General features: G+C 39.4%; 1 protein-coding gene across 1 annotated transcript; it reads left to right on the forward strand.

The window, feature by feature from the left end:
- Positions 1 to 511: 511 nt before the first annotated feature.
- On the forward strand, positions 512 to 21,008 carry LOC124269619. Its single transcript, XM_046704650.1, has 8 exons — positions 512 to 586; positions 1,073 to 1,180; positions 2,962 to 3,022; positions 6,488 to 6,595; positions 6,950 to 7,014; positions 7,440 to 7,511; positions 8,020 to 8,189; positions 20,619 to 21,008. Exons 2-8 carry the CDS (start codon positions 1,083 to 1,085, stop codon positions 20,837 to 20,839), a joined length of 795 nt encoding a protein of 264 aa, XP_046560606.1. The 5' UTR covers positions 512 to 586; positions 1,073 to 1,082; the 3' UTR covers positions 20,840 to 21,008.
- The last annotated feature ends 4,076 nt before the right edge of the window (positions 21,009 to 25,084 follow it).

The following is a 25,084-nucleotide window of genomic DNA, read 5'->3' on the forward strand; positions in this document are numbered from 1 at the left end:
AAACAAGGTTGTGTCGAACTTTGATAGATTGAAATTACGGCTGTCTTGAGGTACAAATGACGGATAGCCATCGAAATGAATAGGTACGATCAGCAACATGACTGAACAACCAAGCAGAGGGACTGCATTTACTGAGGGGATAGCGGGATCAGATATTCGTACACCTTCAAAAAATAATAACCAGTAAAATCTATCGAAACTAGGTGTGAACCAGTGACGGCAGTTGAGCATCTTATTTAAACTAATTCGCAAATTCGTGTTTCTGTGTAAGTCATTCTTCATGTTAGTCAGGAGATATATGCCAAATTATTTTTCGATTGTGTGAATACTCAGATAACTCAGGGTATAACTCTTGGTATCTTAACTTCGACATAAAGGTGTTAGCTGTATTTATTGAATCACTGTCAATCTTGGGGAGTATCCAACTCGTATCTGTGAATGGGTGATCAATTCAATTAAATGGACCCAAGCACACAAATCATGCCTACATTTCAGGAAGAACTACTGCAGGCGTACAAACAGATCATCAAAGATGTGGATCCTTCCCTCCCCAAACTCTTCAAAACTTGCCAGGTCTTCCAGTCATGTAAGTAGAGGTTGTCAGTGGAACATACAGAACAGAACATTAGCCCTGATACTGTTTATCGTACATGAACGTGTCCCCAATATTCCAACTGATCCCCCTAGTGAACCCCGGTCGGGATAAGTCATCAGTAAGACTATATGTCTTAAAGTCGACAGAGTTGGGTCTGTTTTTTGACCTGGTTGATACTTGCTCTTGCTACGAGCGTATCATCTACTAGCTAAGACCACTGCCCAGTATAAAATAATGAAAATGTATGGAATGAAGTCTGAAAATTCGATGTCAACAAACCTGTTATGACTTTAGACACATCATCATTGACGCAGCCCTATCAGTAATACAAGAGCAATGTGTTTTCTCCTTAATTATATATTTACCTAAGTGTCAGTCTAGTAGCGTCGATAAAGATCAAGACGTTTTTTTCAAGTTTGGGTAGGCGTAAAATTCGAAAACGTTTAAGAAGATATTTGTTTCTTCAATCAACTTCAGCGTGGTGCCGATGCCCAACGATGGACCACAAGGCACATACTCGAGGGGGACAGCGGACGGCCGAGTGCCAGGGGTGTTTACAGCAAATGTTCTGAGACCTGGAGACATGTAGGATACAAACTATGTATACACTATATCAAACAGGATATGGTCTCTATATCACGTATAATGGTATAATTGTACTGAAATATGGACATCTGGAATTCACGGAAGAATGAATATATTATTTGTCTGAATTTTGTGTACCTTGAATACACATGGAACTTAATCAAGCACCCCATCCCACCCAATATATTTCATCACGGTGATGAAGGTATCGACGATGGTGATATGATACCATTGTTTTGTAGCATATTTCAAGTATTGAAAACAAGGAATCAGTTATAAAGGGTTTGGTACAACACAACCCACATGCATGTAAAGTATGCTATCCATTCATATCATGAAAAGCAGTATTTCTGCCTGGTCGTTCAAGGGTAACACTTGTGAATGTGCCATCCGCCTCGTCCACACAATCTAACCCATTAACACCTGGCATGGAGAAGACTTTCATTGACACTGAGATGGCGGATAGGGGGTATGCATGCAGCTGGTGTGTCATTAAAGGCCATTTGGTGTCAGCTTGGTTACTTCCACTCTGCCATCAGAAGACCTATCCTGTAGCACATACAAACAGGCCCTGTCAAAGATCGACCAGGACAACCCGTGAAGACCACTCAAGGTAGCAATCTGGTCCGTTACGTCTGGCGTCAACCCTTAGCCACGAGCATTCCTTTGAATCAACTCTGGATGCCCAACACACGTTAGTCAGCCATGACCGTGGGTAACCGTCTCAATGCTCTTGATCTGAGGTCCCGAAGAATCATCAGGCGTCCAGGTCTGACTCCTGAATATGGAAGGCAGTGGTGGTTTTGCTCCACGGCGCTGCAATATTAGCACCTGGAGACGGATCCGTTGGTCAGACGTAAGGTCGTCTGAGAGTTTGGAGGCGCATTAATACTGTTTATGTCCCGAGGAACATTCATCCTACAGTTCCCTTTGATGGAGGCCCAGTTATGGTGTGACGATGTGTCTCCCATGACTGTAAATCGACATTGTTGACTGTACGGGGAAATCTTAATGGCCGGCGTTACATCACGGACATTCCTGATCGAATTGCTATGCCTCATTTTGATAACCACCCTGTGGCTTCCCGCTCATGCTCATGGACGACAATGCTAGGACACATCGTTCCTGTCCTGTGGGACAGATCTTGCGGAATAATACTATTGACACTCTCCCTTGATATTCTTGGTTGCCGTTTGCTGGCAATGGTCCCTCCTAAATGGGGAGTCATTTGGTGCCGGAATGTATCCGCAGGCTCACTGGTGGCATGAGGAGAAGGCTGAAGACTGTCATCCATGCACGAGGCAGATACACGAGATACTGATGTCAAACACCTCGGTTTCACGGGGGCTATACGGACAGCGAGATCTAGCACTATCTCGGCATGTGTCGTGCCAGGGCAATATGTATTCAATAAGCTGCTTGTCCACATCAACAGTGTTTCATACGTGTGGAGCATACAAATTAACCTACTGCCTACATTTGTTTTGTTTTTCTTCTGTAATCACTTATTCAATCTTCCGTCTGATAATCAGACATTACTGGCCTTCTTGAAGTTTGAAAGTTTTGACACCTTTCAATTCATATCACCGTTCTGAAACAGAGGATGCTTAATTAAGTTCCATGTGCATAGGTTCTACTTTCTTCTTTGGTTGCACCTGTCAAGCAGTCATTTTCTAACTAGCAGTTTCATTTTTGTCGTGGTATTTTCGCTCTTAATCATGCTATCTCTAAGTTTGGTTGTTAGCATCTGTATGTTATTGTATGTTGTTTTTTGTATTCAGACCAAAATTCAGCTTGTTGGCGCTGACAATGCATGAAGCGAGCCCAGGTCATCATTTACAGGTATGGTCTGTTAACTGACACAGGCTGACGATATTTACAATTAATGATTCTCCATACGCTGACATGCATCTTCCAACATTTACAATGAATGGTATCTTTATGACACGCTTAACAACATTTACAGGCAGTAGTACATCCATAACCACACGCGCATCTATAAACTTTTACACGTAATTGTATCTATAAGATATCGTAAACAGCATCGCAACACCCCATATTTTTCAAAGTATCAATTATCATTGACCACAGTAAACGAACATATTTAACCCTAAATTTAATTAATTGATATCTGGACACACTGGCCCTTAAGGAATAATCAGATGGCCAGTCTGAAAGAATGAAAAACTATACCATTTTATTTACCTGTTTATTCAGAGAAGCAAACACGACCCAAAATTTCTCATTTTGACGTGTTGATATCAATGGTTATATGACATCAAGTGCGGTCAATTTCAAGATTCTGGCATACAATTCTCAAGACATATACATACGTATCACTAACCTAGCATAATGCCATTATCTGGTGTAACCTCTGCCGACTGCCGACCTCCCTGACTCTCATTCCCAGTGACTGTATCAGACGTTGAGGTATTGCCTTCCTTTCTTGATAAAATTTTGTACTGGAGAATCTCTCTGACGCATCATGATGGATTGAGATCTGGACTAGTGACGAGTTGCTACCGCCTGTTGACGCAAGAAATCACAAACGGCACGTGCACGATGTGGCCTAGCATTGTCGTTTAGCCTAGCATTCAGAGGATGGTCATGGAAATGTGGTACAACTACCCTGCCTAGGATTTCAGTGATGTAACGTTGTCCATTCAGATTTAGTCTATTCGTCACAAGGTCAACTTTGCAGTCATGTGAGAGGCACCCTCACACCATCAATGGACCCGCGAGAAAACGGTACTTTTGTGTTGTACATACGAGGGGCCATCAGGAAGTAGGTAGCCTGAAGGTATTCTCAATGTCCAATGTTTAACAAGCTTCCATTGTATTTTGAAGGAATCATTAGCAAAGCCATATCCGCAATTTCACATATGTGGGTAATGTGGCTAACGAGATATTTGTCATCACAACATTTGGGGTATACTGAACTGTCATTTGATACATCTTGGATAATGGTATGCCCTCAGATAACATCATATAAAATATGTTCAGTATAATATTTAACTATCCGTCATAATCAACATTCAAACTTTTGAATTGCTTGAGGGGCTGTTTTTAAAGGGCATCCTCATTTTAATCTGTGACATTGTGTCCAGATATACAAACTTGCACTGTTTACAATATATTGAGAATTGACACTTGTGTGAACATTCAGTATTTAGCCTGCACCATTGGCATCGTGTATAGATATGTAAAAACATTAGAATAAGTTATGTCCTTATGATTACGTCATCTGAAAGGGGTTGGGTAGTGTCTCCGTAACAAGCTCTTTCAGTAAACATGAAGGGGGAATCACTGGACTTGTAGTTTCAAAATGCTTTTTTATGCACTTCAATATCTAAGTTTGATCCTAGCTTAAACATTCAAAATGTTTCCTGCATATTTCGTTCTCTGAAGTTTGTGCTGTATTTATTGCAGATTTTGCATTTTGGGGGGGTACCAAGATAAAAAGTCCACCAAATGGGGATCGTGAGGGTGAAACATAGCAAAATCAATTTACTTGAGGCTGACAGATAATATGTAGAAAAAACAACATAAAAACAACTGCACTTAAATCATTTCTTGTTGAGGCTACATGCTTTTTGATCGCCCCTCGTATAATGTGTAAATATTATGTGTTCCTGCGGGGCCAAACACGAGCTCGGCCATCGGTCATGACCAAATGAAATAGACTTTCGTCCGACCGCCGTGCTGCTCTGTGCTCTAGCGATGACAACGGCCGTCTGATGGGTCGTCTGGGCCTGAACCCTAGGTGATTTCGGACCGTTCTATTAGACAAACGACGATGTGGAAGCCACTTTGTTTTTAACAATTGACACGAACAGAAGATGCATTGTGAGAAGGGCCATATTGTCCCTAGGAGTTGTCACTTGTGGTACTTAACGTCATTAGTTTGTTGGGGTTTTTTCGCCAATGGGATGATACTCGATGGCTGACAACCAACATCCCTGCAATGGCCCTCAATGACATGCCTGCATTCCGCATACCAATAACTTGCCATCTGTGAGTAGTCGTTAGTTGAGGGGCCTTCACATTGACTTATTACGAAGACTGATTTTCCAAGCTGTAAGAGCATTTTACTGAAACACTATATTTGTTTAATGACGTGGTACACGTGGTACACGTCATCCTCGCTTTTGATCGAAACATTTGCATATCTAAAATAAATTCCAAACATAATTATGATATGAATATATGACGATACGTGCGATAAACATGTGTTTCTTTTACCACAAACCAGCTTTGCGCAAACCTCACATGAATATGAATATAGAAGTATATGCTGTTCCTTCTTATGACAAATAAGCTTTGCTCAAACCTCACACATGAACATGAATATTTAAGCATATTCTGTTTCTTCTTACCACAAATCAGCTATGCTCAGATCTCACACATAATTATGAATATCGAATCTATTATGTTTCTCCTTACCACAGATCAGCTATGCTCAGATCTCACGCATGAACATGAATATTGAAATATATTCTTTTTCTTCTTACCACAGATCAGCTATGCTCAGATCTCACACATGAACATGAATATTGAATCTATTCTGTTTCTTCTTACCACAGATCAGCTATGCTCAGATCTCACACATGAACATGAATATTGAAATATATTCTTTTTCTTCTTTCCACAGATCAGCTTTGCTCAGATCTCACACATAATTATGAATATCGAATCTATTATGTTTCTCCTTACCACAGATCAGCTATGCTCAGATCTCACGCATGAACATGAATATTGAAATATATTCTTTTTCTTCTTTCCACAGATCAGCTATGCTCAAATCTCACACATAATCATAAATATCGAATCTATTATGTTTCTCCTTACCACAGATCAGCTATGCTCAAATCTCACACATAATCATGAATATTTTAAGTATATTCTTTTCTCTTTCCACAGATCAGCTATGCTCAAATCTCACACATAATCATGAATATCGAATCTATTATGTTTCTCCTTACCACAGATCAGCTATGCTCAGATCTCACGCATAATCATGAATATTTAAATATATTCTTTTTCTTCTTTCCACAGATCAGCTATGCTCAAATCTCACACATAATCATGAATATCGAATCTATTCTGTTTCTCCTTACCACAGATCAGCTATGCTCAGATCTCACACATAATCATGAATATTTAAGTATATTCTGTTTCTTCTTACAGATCACAGATCTCAGCATGAATATTTAAGTATATTCTTTTTCTTCTTTCCCCAGATCAGCTATGCTCAAATCTCACACATAATCATGAATATCGAATCTATTTTGTTTCTCCTTACCACAGATCAGCTATTCTCTGACCTCAAACATGCCAAGCTTTCGTAAGAACGCCGTGTTCGACATGTACTTGGATACACCTGTGGGGTTTCCTATCTTCGCCTCTTTCAGCGAGGTGAGTGCCAGATGCACAAACCCTGCTCAATAAATTCAACAGTAGGACCTCTGATGCCACTATTGTAGCATCCTATTATAGGACAGGAGATAATTTGTAACACTGACTTAGTCTTGTTTTGACACTTAACACTGTGAGTTCAACATAATAGAGCATGATATTAGCACTTTAATACCGTAGGGATTGCATTATAGCACAGTAAATGTAGTTCTCCTATTTTACACAACACAATTACGAGGCAAATGAATGTAGACAGCAGTAATGGGAGCATACTTTGCAGTTTCAGAAATATTGACATTTGGAGGTTCTGAAAATGATCAGTAAATGACGACACGAGATTTGATTATGTTCAAGGGATGGGCGTTGTATGCAGAAGGCCTCGGCGAAGAAGTGGGACTCTACAAGGACGACATGGAATTGTAAGTCAACGTCCGTCAAAGCCCATTTCCAAATATTTTGATGTAATATTCAGCGGTGTAGTCACATTCAAGAAAACTGTTATACGAGGCTTGCGTTTTAGCATTAAAGTCAATCAAGACTCAATTATGTAATTTTGGTTTGGTGTCCATGTCACGTATGTATATGCAGTACCAACAGCAGCTAAGCATTCTTGTACACAGTAGCTTCATTACTTATGAAGTGGGCACAGAAAAAGGGCAAACTTCCAGCTTTCATCCTGCATGCCATATTTGGTTCGCTTCTAAACCTGCAGAGAACGTTTCGCAGCATTTTCGGGAATGTATAGCCCAAAATTGGCTCTTTAGATCTGTTTTCGGGACTGATCATATTGATGTATTTTCAGTGTTTTGTATCGTCAAATTGTAATACCTTTGTTTTGTTGTAGAATGGGCCGATACAGTTCAGAGATATTCCGCGCTTGCCGACTGGTCGTTGACACTGGGATGCATTATTTCAAGTATGTGCACCATGTGTAACTTGACGTTTAGTGTCAAACGTTTTCAAAACATACCTAACGATTCTAATGTCACTATTGAGAATTTACAACAAGCTGACTTCATGGAATATCTAGGTCATTTAGTGGTGTGCCGGAGTAACATTTGTTCAAGTCAAAGACCGACATATGATCACACAGGAGGGTGTTACAATACCCTTTTTCACATATCATATTCCATTAATGGAAAATAAAAACAAAGACAAAGAGCGTCAACCATAAAACCTGCATGACTTTGCTGTTTAACTGAACTCAGAAATATTCCGGACAACCCACTGTCAGCAAGGCTGATCACCCGATCACGTCGTCTCTTCCTTCTGACGTTGAATCTTCTTTTGAGACTTGCACTGTACACGGCACTACTTGCCACCACATTTTAAGTTGTGATTATTTTTTTTTAGCTGTATTAGTTACAGATGTTACGGCGGTCGTAATGCTACTGTTGTCCACTGTGTAAGCATGTGTGTTACAGCTGGGAGAGAGAACAGGCCATTCAGTATGTCCTCAACTACACCGCCTTCACCTATGCGACAGCCGCGACAGAGATAGACCGCTACATCACATGGCCTGGCCAAGCGCTCACCTACAAGATAGGCGAATTGAAGATCCTGGAGCTGAGAAAACGTGCAGAGCAAAGACTTGGTAGGGCGGAGTTGAACATATCCAATACAGTTATAAAGACCTTTACTAACTTCCATTCTAACGACTATTCGACTACTGATATTTTTAGTGTTACTTGTAAAATAACAGTAAGGAGTTAGTTGTCACTGGTAAAATAACAGTAAGGATAATCTTTATGGTACGTATCGTCCTCGGATGTTTGTTTGTTATAACATTTAGTGGACCAGTTACTCCAACAATTCGCAAAATAAGGTTATTGAGAAGGTATGTTCTTCATAATATATGACAATTGGATAAATGGATACTTGGATACGTTTCGAATTATGGAAAATATGTCCTTTGTGTAAAGGACAGAGATGATAACCCCAGATTGGTGCAATTAGGAATCTGAGCTCCCTAAGATAGACAAAATTAGGAATTTCCCAACAAATTAGGGATCCCTATAAATTGTTGCACTCAAGGAACGAAACTTTTCAATGGCATTACACATAGCGATCCTTATACAACTGAAACCGGTTTGCAGTACTCGGCAGCAGTGTTTGTGAATGTTAAGTGAATAAAGTAAACAGTGTGTGGAGTTTATCATTCAGCCTACTCAACTTCCGGATTACTTTCTTGTGTAAACAATTTGAGAACTTCTGTAAATAAAGTGTTATATTTATTTAATTCTCATTATTTATTGTCAAAGATGATCCTAGCCCTCCAGTAAGTAAGACTATCTATATCTTTTTTTTAAAAATCGGAATGAATTTGGCTTTGTCGGAATGGCGGATTCGACATGCGTTTTTTCGGGATGATTCCCATAAATTCGGGAGGGTTGGTATCTCTGAACAAACCATATGAAATACCCTTATGAAAATATCTCATCGTTATTCTCTATTAATACATACATGGTACTACGGGAACCGGTATCAAAAACGATTGACTCGTAGCACGTGCATTATATTTCTGTGGTTGATATTCGAACTTTGACCTTTCTTGTGCAATGTTAGATGAATTCCGAAGATCGTTAAGTGGGTTTGTGGTTTCTGGTTAAGTGGGTTTATTCCGTGAACACAAAGTTGTGTTCGTTATGCATTTGCATGGACACATAGACGTACCCTGAATTACAAACACGTTTCAAGTATATTTGTGGTCCAATTGGATGTAAAACAAGTTCAGTGTAGAATTCCCTACTGTCTGCTTATCTGTAAACATGGTTGTTATCTGTAAACATGGTTGTTATCTGTAAACATGGTTGTTCAAAGGGAATCAATTAATCATGACTTTGAAAATCACGGACACAAAATGAAAATAGACAAATGCTGATCTACAGTATCTTCAGTGATTTTATGCAGAATAAATTAGCAGGGCAAATCAAACCGACTCTGTACCGCTCGGTTCATTACCCTTGAAAATCTAAACTATCTATAAATTTGTAAATTTATATTTAAGTAAAACGTCATTTAGCTATGCTGACGTCTATTGTAGCCTCAAAGCTCTCGGACATACGCGCCTTTATGCTTTAACTACACCAGTCCAGGGCAAAACTATACTTTATTCCACTACACGTGGTCGTAGGGAAACCCTGTTTCTTAAATGCATGTGGTCTCCTCCATGCTAGTGCCTATACCATAGACGGTGAGACACCATATACATCAGTGCTACGTTTCCCAAAACTATCGTAGCGCTACGTCTGTGGTAAGTCTGTGTTACAGTATAGGAGGTACGACAGTCGTAGGTCTGTGTTACAGTATAGGAGGTACGACTGTCGTAAGTCTGTGTTACAGTATAGAAGGTACGACAGTCGTAGGTCTGTGTTACAGTATAGAAGGTACGACAGTCGTAGGTCTGTGTTACAGTATAGGAGGTACGACAGTCGTAGGTCTGTGTTACAGTATAGGAGGTACGACAGTCGTAAGTCTGTGTTACAGTATAGGAGGTACGATAGTCGTAAGTCTGTGTTACAGTATAGAAGGTACGACAGTCGTAAGTCTGTGTTACAGCATAGGAGGTACGAAAGTCGTAAGTCTGTGTTACAGTATAGGAGGTACGACAGTCGTAAGTCTGTGTTACAGTATAGGAGGTACGACAGTCGTAGGTCTGTGTTACAGTATAGAAGGTACGACAGTCGTAGGTCTGTGTTACAGTATAGAAGGTACGACAGTCGTAAGTCTGTGTTACAGTATAGAAGGTACGACAGTCGTAAGTCTGTGTTACAGTATAGAAGGTACGGCAGTCGTAGGTCTGTGTTACAGTATAGAAGGTACGACAGTCGTAGGTCTGTGTTACAGTATAGGAGGTACGAAAGTCGTAGGTCTGTGTTACAGTATAGGAGGTACGAAAGTCGTAGGTCTGTGTTACAATATAGAAGGTACGAAAGTCGTAAGTCTGTGTTACAGTATAGGAGGTACGACAGTCGTAAGTCTGTGTTACAGTATAGAAGGTACGACAGTCGTAGGTCTGTGTTACAGTATAGGAGGTACAACAGTCGTAGGTCTGTGTTACAGTATAGGGGGTACGACAGTCGTAAGTCTGTGTTACAGTATAGGAGGTACGATTGCTGCGAGAAAACCTGCGAGATTTTAGGCTTACGAGAGTTTTGTAAAACGGCCCCCGGGTCTTTGAATGGCATTTATAAGTGATATACATAAGGAAGAGAGTTTAACTTCTTTATTATGAGGAACACAACGTTTCGGAGTATATCCTTACTTCTTGCCATGTTTTGAAATATATCTTTTATGATATATCAAGGATCAAGGAGGACCATGTTTGCTCAGTTGAAACAGTAAACCACGTAATGGTGAAAACGACCTTATCAGGTTTTGCAATCGGCATTTCATGTTATATACTGTTGTTACGTGTCGATTTCACAAATAGTTAACATAGAAGTCTGGAAATCCAGTTGTAGTACACAATCAGAGACCATATATTTTGTGGTGGATTATGGTCTCTGATACAATACAATGTGGTAATAGGTCAGTGATAAAATATCAACCTGGCACCAGTGCTCGGTGGCCAAGCTTTAAAGTAAATAGGCCGAATCTGAGCATCCAGGGTGAAAATGATCTTCACATGACGCTGTTCTTGCTATAATATGAGCTGCGCTTGCCACCTTAAATTGTCTAAAAAGCCTTCCAGAAATGTCGATACTATGCTGGATTTGTCTATGCTTGTGGAAGGTTCCACACCACACCTTACCCCTAAAGCATCCAGACCCCGGATAGTGATACATTCCTGGAATTCACACTTGATCAAGTATAACGTTATACACCTCTACTAAATCGTATTAGTCCAGTAAAATAAGTGGAAAAAATCACTGAACCTCCCAAAAATTGGTACAGAAATGGTTTTGTGTTTATATCGTTTACAATAGTTATATAAACAGTATATAAAAAATCCTCCCTCGGATGTTGATGGCTAAGTGGCTTTTTGTGGGCAAAACTATGAAAAATAGTATTTTTCAATTATTTATTTTTTTTTAATTCTGAAAGTAAGTCCAGAAAATGGTATAAAATCTTGCAAAACATGCAACTGATGTGTCCAAAATAGTAAATAATGAAAATTAAAACTTTAATTTAAAAATTATGACATGAGGCTTGAACTTGGATTTTTGACACTCCAGCACACTGGAAACAAGTAAATGAGAGTTATCTCCCCTTTGTTTACAATAGGTTGAAGTAACAGAACGGAAAGGAAAGGTTATATCTTTTATAAAACCCTATCTAAATGAGGCTATAGTTAGCCAAATAGATTAAGGATTAAAAGACAGATAAAAGCTTCAATTAAACGAGATGAGGAGGAGGACTGAGGTAATTCTGCTGCCATAATTAGCCCACAGAACTATATGCACTGCAGTCTTGTAAGACTACGCAACTTGGTGATATAAGGGAAATTATATATCAAGATTTAACAAAACTTGAAGAAACATATGCCAGAATGATAGATTAGGAAAATATATTACCATTTAGATTTTCTTTGGTATTAATTTAAAAACAATTTCAAAAGGAGATTGAAGGATAAGTTTGTTCTCTTTTAACTTTAACTGGCAACTACATATTATTATGAGGGCGGGGTGAGTGAGTGTGTTTTTACGCCGCTTTTAGTAATATTCCAGCATTATCACGGTGGGGGACAATAGAAATGGGCTTCATACATTGTACCCATGTGGGAAATCGAACCCGGGTCTTCGGCATGAGGAGCGAACGCTTAAACCACTAGGCTACCCCACTGCCCCCCTTATGTGAGCAGAATTGAGTGAACCCTTGCAAATATTTAAAGTATAACTGGTATATTTGAAATCATTGGAAAAACGGACTTAAATTTTCATGAAAAAACTTGAAACTAATTCACATAAATTAGATGTATAACATAATTTTACTGAAGAACATCTTTTTCTTAAAACTGGTAAATCATTAACTTAGGCTCCTTGTAGTGAGTGAGTTTAGTTTTACGCCGCAATCAGCAATATTCCAGCTATGGCGGCTGTCTGTAAATAATCAACTCTGGACCAGACAATCCAGTGATCAACAGCATGAGCATCGATCTACGCAAATTGGATACGATGACTTGTGTCAATCAAGTCAGCGAGCCTGACCAACCGATCCCATAGGTCTCCTCTTACGACAAGCATGGGTTTCAGAAGATCAATAATATTAGTATTTTTGAAAATGAAATACCTCATGGACAAATTCTTTAAGTATTTCAAATACTTAAACCGTAGGTAGCGCATGCTTGTTTATCAACCATCTTTAAATTTTGCTCAGGAAACGAAAAGATCTCTGACTGACAGACGGATGGTTATATATCCCACGGTATAACATGTTGTTGGGGGTAACTGTCATGAAATCATGTACATTTCAATGTACCGGTAAGTGAAAAACTATTGCAAGCACCTTTGCATCAAATCACCTCACCCAACCACATCTCAAATATTCAAGTTAGCCTGAACACAACCCTTCAAATTATTGGAGTTCCTGTACACAGAATATCCTCTGTTACTGGAATAGCATTGTCCCCAAGCATGATACTCAAAATAAATTCAGATATACTGACTATGAGACCAAGGGTATCTCTGTCAAGCCCTTATTGTTCAGGGTCACCATCACTTTAGTTCAAACCAACCGATATGTTAATTTATATCTAGTTCATTATTACAATCTCTAGTTACAGAAGAGGAGCTAAGTGCAACGCTTCCGAAAATGGGTGTACACAGGGTCAGTTCATTTAATTTGCAACAGATAATGAAGATCAATCTGAGAACATGGATTAACGCATACCGATGACGTTTTTGCCAATTAGGCGACTGTTTGCCAAGAATGCTGAGGTGTTGATGCGCTAAAAGGTATGGGTTCATATGTCCTGGGTTCATATGTTACGGAGATGCTGAATCAAATTGCTTGATGTCTTGAACAATTCATGTAGAATATAACATGAATCACTAGATTGTATCATTCTCTGTATTGAGTTATATCACCTTCGTGCCTATGATCAACCTGAATCCCAGACCCAAAGCTGTATTTGCTCAACTTACGTGTTTGTGAGCGGTCAAGACAAAGACGTACAATGTCGGTACACATTTCAACAAGCCACATACATTAGGTTAACCAGAGTCAAGTTATCTACACAGATTCAGATTCACGTGGAAGTCAGCTGGTTGTATTTGACAGATAATATCTCACATAGGACACTGTAATGGATTTACTGTGAGAATTTGTCACCCATATGTTGACATGGAAGTTCCATCATGCATGATCTGGTCCTCTGTACTTCAATCGGTTCCATGAGGTTACTGCAGAAAAATATTGATGTGGATTTCAGTCTTTAGCACTAAGTACACTCTTCTTCTAGTAAACTTAAACTTGGTGAGATGGACAACTACCTGGAGAGCAAAGGCACCACTTAGTTTCTTAATTGAACTCCTATTGGCTTTGGGTATAGCCGTATACTACCAAGTATACTACTGCAAGTATACTACCATGGACAAAGTCAAACGTATTGCCAAGGAAACAATAAGTACACATTTCATCATCTTAAACTAGCACAGGGCTCAAGTTCATAAATTGACCCCTCTCTCTGTTCAAAGTTTATGAATGAATATGTGTTAGTTTTAGAGATATAACAGCTTCTCCATATTGACAGAGGATAGTTCCCTTTCAGATTAATCATAACTTTGATGAGGCAATAAGAGGAACTAAATTGCATGTTCCTGACGTTGTGTTTATTTTACCCTTGAAAATAGAAAATATATGCTCTGAAAAAGTACACTTGTGTCTCAATATAAAATTTAAAACAATATTATCCGAATTTTTTTTTTTTAACTTTTTACCCCAAAATAGGACTTCGGAAAACATTATTTGACTTTTCTAATTCATCTATTGGTAGTACCTTGTCTACTCTTTGAAAATATATATAAAAAGGTAAAGTTGGGTCTCAATATGAGATTTATAAAATTATTTACTGAAGATTTCAATTTTTAAACTTTGTACCCCCGAAAATAGGACTTAGCATCATATTTCAAAGGAGGACGTTTTAATACTCATTAGTTATAACTTAAACATGTTGAAAACACTCAAATTATTTCTGTACCAATTATTTTGAGGTTTTGTCACATTTTGACTGGACTCTATCTGAAACAATCTAATACATTAACCGCATTATTTACCAGTAATTGACAATGCGTGTGTTGTAGTGTCGGTGACAGTAAAGTGAGTTGTACACTACTGGACATTTGCAGATCTAATTATGTTACAATACAACAGGTAAATTTGAGTAAATTGTGGATTGGGAAGTAATTTAGAAGGAATATATCACTGATCAGAGTGAGAAACTATTTAAAATGAGCAGATGTTACCATGTTCATTTCAAAGAGATGTAATCGCTGAAAACCAGTTCAACATATATAATAAGGATGGTGTATACAGCTGTTGTCTGGCAGTGTGTTTTCTCTAGTTACCATCATTTCCTGCAGGTTACGATTGGATTTTTAAATTAAACTGTAGGACAATTCTATTTTGAATACATGATGGATTAAAAAATATAGTTTTAAAATAATCATAGAAAACATAATAGTCAAAATACAAAGTGCAGATGGCAATATATAAGAAAATATAAATTAAAATGTTTAGTATCTGTAACGTACAGTGTTGAAACCACAAAAAATAACTTACAATGAGGTTCACTCCCAAAAGACAGACCTCCCATAAGACAGACTCAATGAGTACAATAAATAGCTTAGCCATGCTGTCCAACCCTATTTAATTAATGAGCTGGCCTAAGAAGAGCAGAGTATGTCCCATCCCAGAAAGGTGCGCCCCAGGTACTTCTAGAGGTTGTAGGGAAAAAAGTCATAGGAAAAAATTCATTGATTTGGGGAGGAAAAGTAATAAACTAAAAACAATCAGTATTGATAATGTATTTATTCAACAAGTCATAACAATATTATCATCAATTTCTCTGAACCACATTTGAACCTAACTAATAAAATTAAAGTATTTATTCAAGTAAAATACAAGTATAAATGACTGGAGAATAGGACGTGTTTACAATAGTTGTTCTTGAATTAGTTTTTGCAAATAACTGGTGAACAGGATATTTCTATTACTTGAGATTATTTGATGATGAAAGTGAAATAGTATATATAAAATACGGTATAAACAAAGCAAAAGGAGAATGGGATGTTTTATAATAGTTATTTTTCCCTTGACTTTTTTGTTGTTGAATTTGTTTTTGCAAATAACTGGAGAACAGGATGTTTTTATGCAACCAACCATAAAATGTTTTGTTTTAAGCGGTCTGTCTTATGGGAAGATACCTACAATGACTATCCATTTTTCTGTTTCCATATCAAAATGTGACGATTTCAAACACCGATAAAAACCAATCAGTGAGGGATTTCAAACAGTAATTAAAACAGTACAGGACAATTTTAAGATTTAAGATATTGTTTGTTGAATAATTTGTGAATCTATCTGTCCGAGTTGGAAATAAAAGAAATTCAAAGAAACCACAGATCTATGGATTGAAATTCAAATAACAGCAACCATCTGCAGGAAGCTATGTGACATAAGGGATGATTTAAATTTTCCAACCGCGAATTGTCCTCTGAAAAACAGCCATGATACTGTCGGCTCCAACTTATGGCGTCTGTCTTGCCCAGTCTGTACTTAGGAGTATGTAGATTTGATTGAAATCTTACAGAAGGACTCATGGACCCGCTACAGAATACATTCATGTTTTATCCAATGACTCAAGGTCAAATGATTGGGGATAACCTACCCTACGCAACTAAACCTATTGATCTATGTGACGTCAAGTAGGTGTAATTTCAACTGTATCGCTATTTAATTAGACTGCATCCGCTTAACCTCAAGCGCCACACTTCTAAACGGCAAATACCACACATCCTTCATGTTGTATGTTCAATGGCAGAGAAATGCACTCACCTGGTCTCTCATCCAAAATCTTACTCTTTCGGTTGTTCGTGATGTTTAATGAGAGAGAACAAACCGGTAAGAGTTCCGCCCGTAACCCCCGCTTGAAATGTATTCTATTTATTGTGATTATTCCGAGGTTTTAGGGTTTGGTGTAAGGTTTAAGGATTAGGTTTTGGTTTAGGGTTAGGGTTTGGGTAAGGATTAGTGTTAAGGTTTTTTGATAAAAACTATTGTTCTTAGGCATAGAATGATAAAAATAAAACGGGGGTTACGGGCGGAAATCTGTCCATGAAACCAAAACCCTTTGAAAGGCTGCCAACTTTTTTTTATGTTAGAATCATTCATTCTGTGACCGAATAGGTTTTCTTTCGGATTTCTTTTTGCTATTGTCCGCCATTTTATTGCGCTTCGTAGTCTGCTCGGAGCACCTGCCACGGTAGATAACTCTTTTGCTGATTTTCATGCCTCAAAAAACGGTAAGAGATCCAGTCGTGACATTCTATTGGAAAGGACGATGATTACGGTTTTTTTTCGAAAGCATTCCTTGAAACAGCCCAAACCATGGTATCAACATGGCGCAAATATGGCATAACTTCTACGAGCGTGAATGTTCACTTTAGTCTATGTCTGCTTCGTGAAACTGTTCCCAAGCCAAACTACACATGTTACCATGTCGGGTTACAGTGATGTACATCTGATAATTTAAATCTATTTGGAAATTTGTAATATGGATTGTGTTTAAAAACACACCGTTGTCTATTACCATTATCTATCTTCTCAATCATGATAACTGGAATATTGGTACTGTAACACAATTCTATTTTAAATGCATGACAAATGTATAAGTATATAAATATCTTTTTCAGGCATAGAAACCCTATAACGTTTATAATGCAAATGTAAAATTTCATTTAAAACATTTCTATAAAGTGAAATCAGCGCCTTCACTTCAATAACTTACAATGTCTACATCCAGATCTGATAAGGATCAGATATTAATGTTATTAAAAGTATTTTTGATTTACATTAGACCATAACCATTGTTTTGGAATGCTCTGAAATGAACAGTTTTTAAATATCAATGGATATCTTTTTTCAGTGATGTGCTTAATTTATTTGGTTAATGTGTGGAGGATCTAGTCGAAATTTTCTAACTTTGGTAATATTGCTAATATTTTATAGGCTGGTTCGAAGCTGCCCATTATATCCAAAATGAGGTTTCTTAGACTGAAAAATGCTGGTTCTTTCGACTGTTATCATGGTCTTTCTCCAGTTACCTTCCATCGCGTCACTTCGTGTTTGAGCCTTTTTTTCAACACTGGCTACATAACAGGATATTTAGTTGAAAGCGGTCGTTTTGAGCTTTAAGGGACCTTCACACGTATTTCGAATTGACAGGAATCAAGGAGAATCAGCCAGAAAAAAGATATTTCCAAAATATCGAACCGCATTCGGGAGAGAATGTCAAAATAAACAATTTTTTCAAGCTTTGTAAGAATGCTGTTGGAATACTTAGTGCGCACTTCGAACCCGCATCGAATGATTCTTATTCATTCCAAATGTACTAGATCACGTATGCAGCTCGAATGAATCGGAATACAGTAGGAATAATTAGAATGCCGTTGGAATACACTAAGAATACTTAAAATGAATTTTACTGCCGTACGAGGCCGGTTCGATTGCTGCGTGAATAGCACTCGAATTTCAGTTGGAACGCACCTCGAATGCTGTACGAATTTACATAGAATGCGTTCAGAACCCTCTTGGAATGGATCCTAATATGGATCGAATGTTAAAGAATTAAACAAACTGCAGCTCGAATATTTCAAATGTCCTTCAAATGCACTTAGAATGTAACAAGAATGTCCGAAATGCATCAAGAATGCTGCCGGAATGTTCCAAGATGGGGTATAAAAACCTGTTGAATCTGGACTATTCATCAGTCACTGCCCAACTCCCATAGAGTATGGACCACCTGGACTATGTTGCGTTGCTCCAGATTGCTGTCCTCTAGCAAGCCCTGATTGAAAGGGATGTGGAGGAGACCAGGAGAAGAAACAGGAGAAGACTCAAGAGATTCCAGACCAGACCATGGCTGACAGAGGAAAGGAGGAGACTGTATGGTCATTACACAAGACTGATGGAGGAGCTCAGAGTTGAGGACACGCAGTCATTCTTCACCTACCTTAGGATGGAGCCTGCCACATTTGATGAGTTGGTGCAGAAAGTGGGACCAAGAATACAGAAGCAGGATACATATATTTAAAGGTGCTACCTCCAGGCTTGAAGCTAGCAATCACATTGAGGTTCCTGGCTTCAGGTGATAGGTACCCCAGCATCATGTACAGCTTCCACGTGGCAAGGAACACAATCAGCCCGATCAGCCCAGAAGTATGTAAGGTCATTGTGGAGGAATACAAGGATGCGTTTATCATCTGCCCTACCACTCCAGAAGAATGGGCACCCACTGAAGAGGCATTCAGAAACAGGTGGAATAGTCCTGATGCTGTAGGAGCTTTAGATGACAAACATGTGGCCATTAGGAAACCTGCCAAGAGCGGCTCATGGTACCACAACTACAAGGGCATCTTTTTTGTGGTCTTCCTGGACCCTGTGGATGGAATTACAATTTCCTGTGGGTGGACGTTGGTGCTTAAGGAAGTATTTCTGATGCTCAGATCTGCAACGAGTGCAAGCTCAAAGATTGCCTTGAAGACGGGAGCATGGGATTTCCTTATCCGTTCCCCATACCCCAAGATGACGAGCGTATGCCTTTATTCTTTAAGATGATGCCTTTGGAATAAGGACCTTCTTGATGAAACCGTATGGTCATAGGACTCTCCAGAGAGACGAGAGAAACTACAACTACAGGATCAGCAGGGGCCGACGGGTAGTGGAAATGCATTTGGAATCATGGCCCAGAGTTGGCAAATCCTCCTCACCACCATGCTGCCAAGGTCTTCCGTTGTGAAGGACATCATTGAATGCTGCGTCTGCCTGCACAACTTGATGGGGACTCGTTCTCCTAATTCCCACAATGGCATGGTGGATGAGGAAGATGAGCAGCACAACGTGGTGCCAGGAGGCTGGAGACAACTTGCGCAGCTTCAAGATGTGAATGATATCTGAAGTTTCAGTGACAGGTGGCTACGTTTTTATGCTATTCGGCAGTGTTCTGATAACGTCAGGGCTCATTTGAAGAGCATTCGGGACGTTCTGACTGTATTCGAGGTGTATTCGATGTACATTCGAGCTGTATTCCAAGTGCAATCGAAATATTCCGACACGTTTGAAGAATATTCCACCTAAATTTCACCAGCAATCGAAATACATTCGAGGCGCATTCGGGACATTCTTGCAGGATTTGAAGTGGCTTGATTTTCGATTCTCCCTCGAATACGTTCAGCATATTTCCAATGCAGTTAGAATGAAGTAAGAATATTTAGAATGCAGTTAGAATACACTTCAAATGTTGTTCGATATTTTTCCACTTCGAATGTACCTCGAAATTTTTAAACAAGTTCAAAACATTCGGGCATATTACAAGAATTGACACGAATATTTGGAGAGCATTCGGAATGGAGTAAGAAGTTTTAGAATGCAGTTCGAATTTCCAGGAATTTTCTTTCTGACGGCATTCCGGCTCATTCCGCCTCAAGTGTGAACGGGGTATTACGTCATAGCTTGTCACACGTTGTTGCAGAGCACACTAAGCCAGAAACCAAACAGGGCCTAGATTTTCGAAACTTTCTTAGCGCTAAGAAAGTCGCAAGTTAATGTTAATGAATGGCAGATACGACTATCTTAGCGCTAAGAGAGCTTCGAAAATCTAGGACCAGGATGTTACAATCGTCAGCTGCATCACATCCGTATCTCGTCATTGATGTCCTTTAACCAAACATGTGCATGTCTCGCATATAGGGTTCTTCCTAGGTTTACTCACACTTTACGCTCTCAGTGCAGGTTAGGACAAGTTCGGTAAACAAATCAAGACAACTGATAATATTTAAATTAACAAAATATGCCTTTTTTTCAGGGAATCAGTTTAACATCCGGGACTTTCACGCCGTCATTCTAGAGAACGGAAGAATGCCTCTGAATGTCTTGGAGGAAATTGTGGACGATTGGTTGGAAAACTACGTTCCCATGACAACGGAAAGACCACCTGTCGTGTGTAGTGGTGCTGGGTCGCATGGAGTGTTGCCTCAGCTGCTTGCTGTACTGATCTTGCCATTCGTACTCCGCAGTAACGTATGACTGTGCCGGAAGTAATATAATCAGATAACCTTGTTCCTGCACATAATTTACATAGATGCACCTTGAGGCACATGGCATATGTTAGGCAAACTGACCGCTTTAATTTCCATATGCAATAGTTTGTATGTTTTATTTTGTTTTGTTTTGTTTTGTTTTGTTTGGCAAACCGAAACATGAGTTTCATTAACCAATTCAGACAATGACCTACCTTTCAGCCGATCCGAATTTTTTCGTGTGAAAGTGAAAAGAGACACAACACACAACTATGGTTACACTCAATTCCAGTTCCTTGTTACATAACAAAATGGCATTTAAAAATGAATTTTAATTTTAAACTTTAATACCATCGTATTTGTATATTTGATGGCGATGTTTAGGCAGCATGACCTTAACTCAGACGTCACAGACTGATCCTGTTTGATGAAGTCGTAAAATGATTCACAATTCATCTGGCTCACTGGTTTCAACTGTTATGTGTTCATTGCGCTTCTTAAGTGTATTTTTGTAACGTACAATGCGATTGATATAATATCAAGTCCGTACCAGACCGCCAAACTTTTCTAGCGGCCGAGCCTCGTTTTGAGATTTTCACGATTTCCAGATTTCCGTTTGTCAGAGCACGCTGTAAAGCACGATGCACGACGTGTTTGCAAGGATTGGAAGGAGCGTAATGTTGCAATATACAAGTGATTAGATGTATCAAATAATACTGATTAATATTTATATATCCAGTTGAATGAGTTGGTCGCAAAATTATAGACTGGTTATTGTACTAAGTTGCGCAATAGGAGGAAACGAGACTGTTGTGTAATCAATGTTTTGACTTGGTTTTTGTTGTTGTTGTTTTTTCTGACGAACTAGTGTTCTTTGTAACACAGAAACATAAGGGATCATCTGCAGGAACAAGCAATAATTTATCCATTTAACCCCCACCCCACCCTTCCAACTTCCTCTGCTTGCATTACTATAATTATTACTCAGTAATTAGGTGTACTGAGGGGCGGCGAGGTAGCCTATAGTTAAAGCGTTCGCTCATCACACCGAAGATCCGGGTTCGATTCCCATCATGGGTACAATGTGTGAAGCCCATGCCTGGTGTCCCCTGTCGTGATATTGCTGGAATATTGCTAAAAGCGGCGTAGAACTAAACTCAATCACTCACTCACTAGGGTTATTGAGAGGTGTCTCCGTGACCCTATGGAATACATTCCAGGAGTCCAGCTCAAATCTGGAATAAGTATGGATGGATTGCCTAAAAGCCTCATATAAACAATAATTCTGGGATCCCCTTTGATTTCATTAAAGTATTTGTTTTCTGTAGAAAGGTATTTTTGAAAAGATAATATTATTTCTGTCTTATCAGCTGGTATAAGCGCTAATTGGTAAACATTTTATGTGACATATATATCGCAGGGTTTTACGCGTCCAGTACTCAGAAATGTAGGGAATGGAGGCAGAAAATAAATCGCTGCGTTCAAAGGGACGCACAATACTATCCATTGTACCTACTACACAGAGTTTTTTTTCAGTTTCTTTCACAGCAGCTTCTTGCATAATTTCATCCACCACATTATCAATGATTCATTCCAGGGTTAAAAGAAATTATCAAAACATACAGTTCTCTTCACTGTTACTTCACAGGACCCTCGTATTTCCTGAAAGGACCCGTAAAACCGATAACTGGGAGTTAACTGATAACTGGGAGTCCCCCCGGGCCCCCAAGTCTGTGAGTCGAGGTAAAACCCTGACTGATCGGTATGTCCGTAGATAATGAGAAGCAGGGCCTAGATTTTCGAACCTCTCTTAGCCCTAAGATAGTCGTAAGTGCCATACATTAACATTAATTTACGACTATCTTAGCGTTAAGAGAGCTTCTAAAATCTAGGCCCAGGGCTCCATTTCTCAAAGCGATCGTAACGCTAAGGTGATCGTAGCTCCCATACTTTAACATAGACTACGATCGCTTTGTGAAACCGGTCCCTGGGTATACCGTTCCACAAAGCGATCGTAGCGGTAAGATGATCGTAACTCCTATACTTAAACAAAAGCTTAAGAGAATCGTAACGCTATGATCGCTTTGTGAAACGGGCCCCTGGTTATTCGACCGGTGTATGGGTCTGTGGCTATATGCTTGCTTGTACGGCGTACAATTTAGCGTGCAAAGGAATCAGCCTAATGTTCATGAGTATAGATATATTTGGGTTCCTTAAGTTTTCAAGAATGCACCTCTTACCTATAGTCGCATAATGCTTCTTGCCTACACATATTATTGAAAAACTGACAAATAGTACGCTTGGCAGTGAAACATATATTTTTATCTAACTTTCATATTTGAGTACTGTTGTTTATATCCGATGATACTTATAAACAGATATTCTTCTATTCTATATTTGTTGTAAATTTTTGGAACAGAATTAATAAAATCAGAAGTGAAAATGGCATGGCAGTTAGTGATTTGTTCCTTTAAGAGTTAACTCACATTTCGGGGTAGTGTTGACTTAGCATTACATCATCAGAACCCGTGAACATCTGGGTTAGAATTGGTCTTCAGCAACCTATGCTTGTCGAGGGAGGCGACTAACGGGATCGGGTGGACACACTCGTTGTCTTGGTTGACACATGTCATCGATACGTATCCGAATTGCGTAGATCGATGCACATGACGTAGATCACTTGATTACATGGGCCATGGCAGACTCGATCATTTACAGCCCGTCGCCATATAGCTGGAATATTGCTGAGTGCAGCGTTAAGCAACAAACAAGCAACTACTAACAGCAATGCATCTCGGCCACAGCAATATTGCATATCATGGACATTTATTTGGCCAAATGCAAGGCTTTCTGTGCGCTTTTCCTCTCGTTTTGCATCATTGGAGCGATATGTTGCTACAAATGTGAGAATGATGTTCAGGACAATATATCTTTTTTCACCAAAGTGACTGCATCGCTCGCTCCCCAAGGGGCTTGATCGACAGCATTTGGAGCCGAACAACCAATACAACAAACACAGGATATCTAGTCAAATGGAAGTAACTTTTCACATTTTAGGATATTTTCTTAATGGAAACTAAATTTTTATAACATAATTATCGGTATATCTCGATGTGTAGACAAAGATAAAAATGAAACAGATGCAAAACATATGCAATATCTTGAATTGAATGGGCTGTGTGATGAGACACAGGGGGCTTGTAACATCAAAACTGACATCATGGTATATACTGTCACTAACGGGGTCTTAACACTATATATATAACACCAGGAGAGTTAACTGGTTCATTAAGCGAGTTGAACATATACTCTTTAAAAAAGTAGGGGAACTTCATTTTTAATTTACGATTGGGTAGATTTGGAGATATGTCGGAGTCAATCAACGCCGGTCGATCACTACTTGGTGAAGCCCACTGGCATGTATAAAGCAGGGATGTCCTATCGCAAAGTCGGTACTAACTTGAACATTAACCACGAGCTCGAGGTAATTAGTCGACATTTTGTAGCTACAAGTGAAGTAAAGGATCGTCCAAAACCTGGAAGACCCAGGCAAGACGCAATCTCATGATCCATGCCGAAGAACTGCGCCGGAAATGGACAGTGGGAGTCCGACTCTCTGCCGGTACCATCACAAGGAGGCTGTGGGCTGCTAGACTCAGGTCACATCCGATCCGACGTCCCTTCCTTACAGAGGAACAGGCATGCATGTGTGGCATGGTGCAGGCTCCGAGAAAACTTGAAGACATGGTCTTCATTAATGAAAGTCGCCATCTTCCACGCCGCGGCCGTTGTCGCGTATGGAACGTCTTAACGAGGCATACCACAGGTGATGGCCAATGCATCTGAACCCTTGGCGCGAGGTTGCATTTCGTCTGATTGCAAACTGGATCTCATTACAGTACCTTATACACTTCAAGGTCAACGTTATCAACAGGAAGCACTGGGTAGCAGGCGTGAAACATGTAGGTAACCATTACCTCTCCAGTTGTCCGATATACATGGAGCACAATGCTAGACCTCACCGTTCTCGAGCTGCCATCGGCCATTCGCAGAACCACGCCTTCGGAACATTACCATAGCCGCATAGAGCCCCGATATAGGAACCCCATCGGACATCTTCCTGACTATCTTCGAAGACAGGTTCGAGCTACTGATCCTCCTATCAAAATCTGCAGGAAATAACGCGGGCACTCCATGAGGAATGGGAGAGGAATTCGACCCTTCATCGCCAGTACTAAGAGGAGGCTAGAAG

This window comes from Haliotis rubra, unplaced genomic scaffold, assembly GCF_003918875.1.
Source record: "Haliotis rubra isolate DU_JTF1 unplaced genomic scaffold, ASM391887v1 Scf146, whole genome shotgun sequence".
Classification (NCBI taxonomy): Eukaryota; Metazoa; Mollusca; class Gastropoda; order Lepetellida; family Haliotidae; genus Haliotis; species Haliotis rubra.